The 6,904-nt window shown below is 39.5% G+C and overlaps 1 protein-coding gene across 2 annotated transcripts in view; it reads right to left on the bottom strand.

Moving 5' to 3' along the window:
• Positions 1-2,202: 2,202 nt before the first annotated feature.
• LOC131983410 (serine/threonine-protein kinase BRSK2-like) overlaps positions 2,203-6,904 on the bottom strand; it is a 131,901-nt gene continuing 127,199 nt past the window's right edge. For both annotated transcript variants that reach the window (XM_059348129.1, XM_059348130.1), the window contains one exon: positions 2,203-2,769. In XM_059348129.1, coding sequence (XP_059204112.1) covers positions 2,546-2,769 — 224 coding nt within the window. In that variant the 3' untranslated portion in view covers positions 2,203-2,545. The remainder of the gene's footprint in view (positions 2,770-6,904) is intronic.

The raw sequence follows: 6,904 nt of genomic DNA, 5'->3' as shown, positions 1-6,904 counted from the left end.
CACGGTCAAAGCTAAGAGTAGGATCCCCTCGGGAGTTTAAATAAGCTTGTCAGTAACTCGGCTTATTTACAGGATGAGTGTTTGGTGATCTGAGTCTTCATACACACGGGGAGAAGAGCCGACAGTTATCAACAAAGGGTTCGTTCCTCTCGGAGAGGCTAAGTCTACATTCTTAAATTACGGTAAATCATTTTTCCCAAACGTATATTTTACAGGTTTCTCTCGTCAAAAAGCCGGAAACAAAAAGGACTCACAAACGTTTTTCTCTGTGATCAAATAACTTAAAACATGACAAAAATATCCTTAAATAATCTGACGTTAAGAAACATTCTCTACATCTTTCATATAAATAACCGAGAATAAATTAATAACAAAAGAAATACAGTACAAAAATATACACAGCAGTTCAATATTGTAAAAATTATAGTGAAATAAAAAAAAAAATGACATTTTGTAACTGAATCAGACCCACTTGTCAAAAGTGCAAAAGGAAAAGGAGACATTTCATGGACGAGGCCCGGCCGCAGCAGCAAACAGAAACATAAATAATATTAATGTTGGAGAAGCTGGTGAGAAAAACGAGCTGCAACATGTTTTCTGTTTTCTTTGTACTAAATAGTTTATCTCCACTTCGACATTTGTACAGCATTTTATTCTAAAAAGAGTTACTGAAGCTGTCAGTCGACAAGCTCGCTAAAATAAGTTCATACGTTTATTCAGAAGACAGATTCGTACCAGGATCCTGGAGCTCATGTTTTATTTGCTCTGGCAGAAAGGTTCCCGCCTGTTTTGAACTGGTTTCCATCTGGACTCTAATATGGAGCAGGTTTCATATGTGATGCCGTAACTTTAAGCTTGCACAGCCTCGCTCAGGCTGCAGCAAGCATGAACCTGGCTGAGTAAAGTGGAGCACCGAGAGATCTTAAAGTTTCAGTTGGTAGCTTTTAGAACCATTAAAACACGAGACCAATAATCTGCCTCCTCACAGTGCAACAACCAACCACAGCTTCAAGCCTTGCTCATTTTACAGCTAAAAAGTCACTAAAATGTTCCTGAAAACACTTGTGAGGAGGAACAGGATTAAATACAGTAACAGGATGTTGATTCATATTTGATCAGAGCTGCCGAGTTCGACCGCAGTTCACAAGCAGTCGTTGATATGATGGACAGACTCCTCTGCTCCGATTGGTTGTTTTCACTGAGAGGAGGAGGAGGAGGATTATGTTTTCTTCATAGGTTATCTGTTATATTTACTCAAACTGTCACTTTATCCTGACAGTTTTTATGATTTGTGAAACTCGTCTAAGATGGGTGAGGTTTGGTTCGGGAGACGAATCAGATTTTGGCTAATCTATGGATCCACTGGAACACATCTGATTTTACGCAGTTTTTATTTTTTGAAAACAACCCAGATGGCTGCAGCTGATTGTTGGAGGTTTATCCAGTCACGTCCAGATGCATTTTGGTCTGAGACTGTTGATAACCTCTGGGGAACAAGAGTGAAGTGAGAGCTTCCAGTTCAGCTCGTCATCGGTCAACGATGCAAATTAGTGTCCAAGTTTACTTTGATTTCTGTGTGAAAACGTGTTTCTGCTGGTGCGACCAGGCCGTTACAGGAATACAAAACAAAATATGGCAACACAAGTCTAAAACATAATGTCACGACTACACTTTTTGTACATACGGAACATTATTTAATCTGTACAACAGAATAGATCATTCATTTATGTAATATCACCTCCCCCCTCATCATAGTTTTGATGGGTGAACCGTTTTACCTACAGAGGCGCCACAGAGCGCTCAGAGATCCTGACGACGTTAAAAAGAAGAAGAAGTACAATCCAGCCAATGTTCATCCGTCCGTCTCCGCGTCTTCTCTCGCCGCCGCTGCTTCCTCCGTGTCGCCGTGTGACAGTCATTACATCCCGCTGAGAGAAGCCGTGTCGGAGTACATACAGCGTGTGTGTGTGTGTGTGTTTATGTACATGTGGAGAATTAGAAGAAAGAGAAAAGAGGAGAGGGTGTAGGTGTGTGTGTAGATTGACAAACATCACTGTCTTAAGGCTTTTTTTTTCTTTTTACAACTCCTCCGAGGTGTCTCTACGTTTGGTCTGGTGGCGAGGCGGACTCTACTGAAGCGGCCGGAGAAGAGAGGGGGAGGGGGGTGGGAGGGAGGGAGGGAGGGGAGGGTCCTCTGTCTTTTCTTCAGACTCTGGTTGGTGGTGGTGGTGGCTGTCCGAGAGCCGCCGAGGTTAATAGTTATTATGGATGATCCCTGGTGGCAGAGACAAGTCAAGCCATCACACATGTGAGGAGGACACACACCCACAGAGAGGGACAGAAGGGGGGGGACAACAAAGCTACATTTGCTACTTATTGTAAAATACTGATCAACTTTAAACTGAAATAGCCATTCCCATTATACAGTACAAAATTTATAGGCAAAAAGTAGATTTGTTTTCTTGTTTTCACTCCTAACTAAAGGGCAAAGTTCTGCTCAGGACCTGATCACTGCTCTTCTCTAGTCATGCACAGCTAGCGCTCCTTAAGGTTGTTCCTGTGTCCTGTTGCTGGCCGCCGTCTTTGTTTTGTCTTTGCCAGGGGGGCATTTAGAGTCATTGGGTGGGGGCTGGCTGGGCTTGCTGCCGGGGGCATGCTTGGCGGGGGAGCTAGGCGTGGCGGGGGCGCCAGGGGAGTGGGACGCTTGGATGTTCTTCTCGTCTGAAAAAAGCTGTTTAATTACGTCAAAGAAGTTACTCAACGGGCTGCCTACACAGACGGGAAGAAAAGAAAAAACAAAGAGAGAGAGAGAGAGAGAACAAACAACAGATGAGCAATGGGGTTAACGTGAGGAGAAGAGGAGGGGATGGAGGGATGAGAGGAGGAGTGGAGCCGGAGGAAAGGAGACTCTTCAGCCGGAGGAGAGGAAGGATCGATCAGAGGGAGGAGAGGAGGAGCCGGCAGGAGGCGGCTCAGGTCAGATTATTACTTTTTAATATTTCAACGTAAGTTTAATGTCAGATCGGCTTCAGAGTCTCAGTTCCTCCTGCTGGACTGGAGCGCTGACAGCAGCTCTGGAGACTTCAGGATCATCAGGAATGTGGTTTACGTTTATGTTATAAATAAGCAAATTGTTTTGTTCTGTAGCATTGAAACAGCTGCAGGTTGGATATTCAAATCCAGCGAACTGGGTTCATTTTTTTGTTTATTCAAACAAGCTTTATGGTGAGATTTTTAAGGTAATGTTTGTTTTGTTTTAACATTTTACATTCAACTTTTGTAAAATACTGGTTGGGAAACCACTACTAATTTTACTTTCTGAGGAAATGATTTGCTTGAAATATTGAATTTTGCATATAAAGAATGACTCATATTTGACTAGTGAAACTGACTGAAGCATCGTTTGGTCCCAGAGGGTTAGAGAGTTCAAAATATATAATAAAAAAGTAAAGCTCTTTAAATTTAATTTGTGCAAAAATTCCCTAAATTGCTGAGCTTAATAGAGAACTCATTAAGACTGTCTGACTACATGCTTTGATTATGTTACTGGATTGAATATATTTTTTATTTTTATGATATTTCAGTTAAAGTAAAATTCTGTTTACATCTTGTTTTGCTGTTTATGGAGTTACTTTTGTGTCTTTATTATTTAATCACAGAGAATAGATCTCAAGAGGAAAACAGCTGACGCTGCAATAACAAAATGTTAAATTCTAGGTAAAATACATTTGTGGTTAAAATTGTATTCATGCAAATCGAAACATTTGGTTTCAAAAGCAACTTGTGGATTTGCACTAATGCATCTGATCACCTGATATTTGACTGCAGTGTGCAAAGTTTTGTTCTAAAAACGTTTAGTGTGATGCATCATAAAGACACAGAAGTAACTCCAGCTGTTTCCACTGATTCTTTATTGTAAAACGATTTTCTACATTAGTTGTACACTTGAAAACCTTTTCAATGGAGATTGGGAACCTCTTGTTTTGGTGCTTATGTGGCTAACGACCACAGCTGTCTGTGTAAAAGTAAATCAGATGTTTTTGGTAAACAAACAAACTACAAACTCCCTAAATAAGTCGAATTTCACACCTATAATATTTCTGCATTTTAGGCTCATGCACTAACCTCCTTATTTCACTAACTGTATGTTTTACTGCAGAAATCTGCTGATATGCTGTTTTTGTGCTCTTTGGTCCTTGCTCTGCAGGTTTAGAGTGAATGAATGTCTTCCAAAGCTGCTGCTGACTCTCCATCGTGTCAACATCCATCACAACAACATCCAACATCCACCTGTTAGCTCAGAGTTCCTCTGAGGTGCTTTAAACAGTCACAGTGAGTGAATTAACTCATGCAGCAGAACAGCACAGAACAACGTTAATACAAACTCTTGTCAGTGCCACGTTAGTCTGTAGACAGTGATTAAACATCCCTCTGTTTCTCTCCGTGTGTGGAAACTTACCATCGTTCTCCTGAACAACTCTGTGACATGTCTGCTCTGACATTCTGTTCCAGTGATTTCAAATATGGAAAGTAGACGTGGAGAGTGGGAACAACCCGAGTCAAGCAGAGCACCATGCAGAGGGTTACTCAGGTCAGTAAGGAGACAAGCACACACACACGCACGCACGCACACACACACACACGCACACACACATTCACGCACGCACGCACACATACACATTCACACACACCTCACTGAGTTATTGAGTCTCCCAGTTTAGCTTTTAAAGAACAATTCTTCATAAAAAAGTTGTTAATTGGTGCAAAAGCTTAATGTAAGTCACTAACTTTTCAAATTTTTAATCATTCATTTTAAAATTTCATTTCATTTTTAACACTTTCTTTGATGCAAATGTCTAAAATGCATCATATTCATACTTATAAAGCATTATAAATCACCTAAAGCCCTGTATAATCATACTTATAAGCACTTGTAAATATTCAGATTGCTTTATAACACGACTCATAACACTTTAGAATCATTTAGAAGGATCATAATGTATTATAATGTTCAGTTAGAATACATTTTATAATGCATTATATCTGCCTATAATTCAGAAAATCAGTCATTAAAATGCATTCTAACTCTCAATATTATATTTCTATATATTGATATAAAAAAACACTATAATCCTTATCAAGAAAATATCAGCGAGTACCAGAAACTATGATGTTTTCTGATGCTATTAAGTCATTATAAAATGCTTTATAAAGCACTATGGATATTTAAATGTACCTATATATTATTATTATTATTATTATACTGAACTGTAAGCAAATTAAAACACATTATAAACATGTTCTTCATACAAAGTGTTACCAGAATAATATCTGCTCTGTATCAGAGCTGAAACTAATGGAAAAAAGGTTACAATTAACAAAGTATTAAATCAAATAATTATTTGAGATATTTTGCTTGACTTCAAAGCAGCAACACATACACTCACCCTCACACACTGTCACACACAGACACACACACTGGTGTTAGTGCAGAGGGTGTGTGGGTGCCAGGCCTCCAGGGCGTTGCCAGTGTGTGTTAAAAGCCAGAGTTAAGGTGTTTGAGCCGGAGCTCCGGCCGCTCTGGGTCTTACCACGCTTGGAGGATTTACTGGGCACAGAGGCTGAGCGCTGAGAGCCATCTGAGAGCAGAGGACAGTGTCACAAACACTGAGGCCCCGCGCCTCCAACATCAGCAGCACAGCAGCTCCATATATAATACACGTCTTATGGGTTAAAGGGAAACTGCAGGCACAGTCAGTGTTCACCTCAGTCTCAACAGCTCTGTTTTACTAATTATGTTTCTTTTAGATCAGTTAGAGGCAGTCAGTCTGATCTAGATCAGTTTTTTTCTACAGATCAATGACAGAAACGTCCCAACTTCTCCCCTGATGCTCATACAGAGTTGAACAAGTGCTGCTGAACTACTGAAGGTCAGACTGAAATAACTTACAGTCACTTTAAACGTTTTGGTGACAGTGGATGAGATGTCACATTAGCCTGTAAATTGATAGTACACTTGTGCTAATGTTCTCTCGTCCTGTTTTTATATGTGAACATTATTGCTTGTCCTTTTCTATAAACAAACATATCATTCTCTTCTGTCTTTCTGTGTGTAGGAGCTGAGAGGAGACTCATCACTTCTGCAGCTTCTGTTCGGGATCACTGACTAAGGCTTTGTTTACGTCTCACAAACAGTCTGAATCCAGAGAGCACATTAACCAGACAGCAAGTTTCATTTACATTAGGGCTGCGAGATATTGTAAAGAAACTGACATAGTAATGTTTATCTGCGATATATATATATTTTTATATGAAAAAAAGTCTACAACCAGCACCAGAGAGACGCCCAGCAGGGTATCTTCCCACTCTGAGACACTTTGACGTGCTGAGTTCAAACCTTTGGACGGTGCGTGCTAAGAATAGACCTGTCACAATAACAAATTTTTTAGGACGATATATTTTCCCATAAACTATCACGATAAACGATAGCATCGTTTACCGATGTTGTTTTAGTTTTATAACCATATTAGCATAATAAGTTCATCCTTTTCCACAACATTGCATTTTTAAACCTCCAGAATCTTAAACATTGGAATTGAAATGTGGAAAAGAAATATTAAAATATCCTAGATAAATAAAACATAAATAAACTACAACCAAAACAAATAAAATAGACTTTCAGGCTCCGTTGCAACATTGCAACAGATAATCATTATGTATTTTATTATTTTATTTTTAAAATAACATATAAAAAGCTGGAATGGCTGCTTGGGATTTTTTTCCCCCCGCAAATCGTACTGCCTGTCAAACATCTGCTGCATTACTTTAAACACAAAAAAGCGTAAAAAGTCACGCATGTAAACGACAATATATTGAGTCCAGAAAAAAATTGTGTCCATTTTTA

The sequence above is a fragment of the Centropristis striata genome, chromosome 2 (assembly GCF_030273125.1).
Source record: "Centropristis striata isolate RG_2023a ecotype Rhode Island chromosome 2, C.striata_1.0, whole genome shotgun sequence".
NCBI lineage: Eukaryota > Metazoa > Chordata > Actinopteri > Perciformes > Serranidae > Centropristis > Centropristis striata.
Note: the sequence above shows the minus strand (reverse complement) of the source record. Positions and strands in the feature narration are given on the sequence as shown.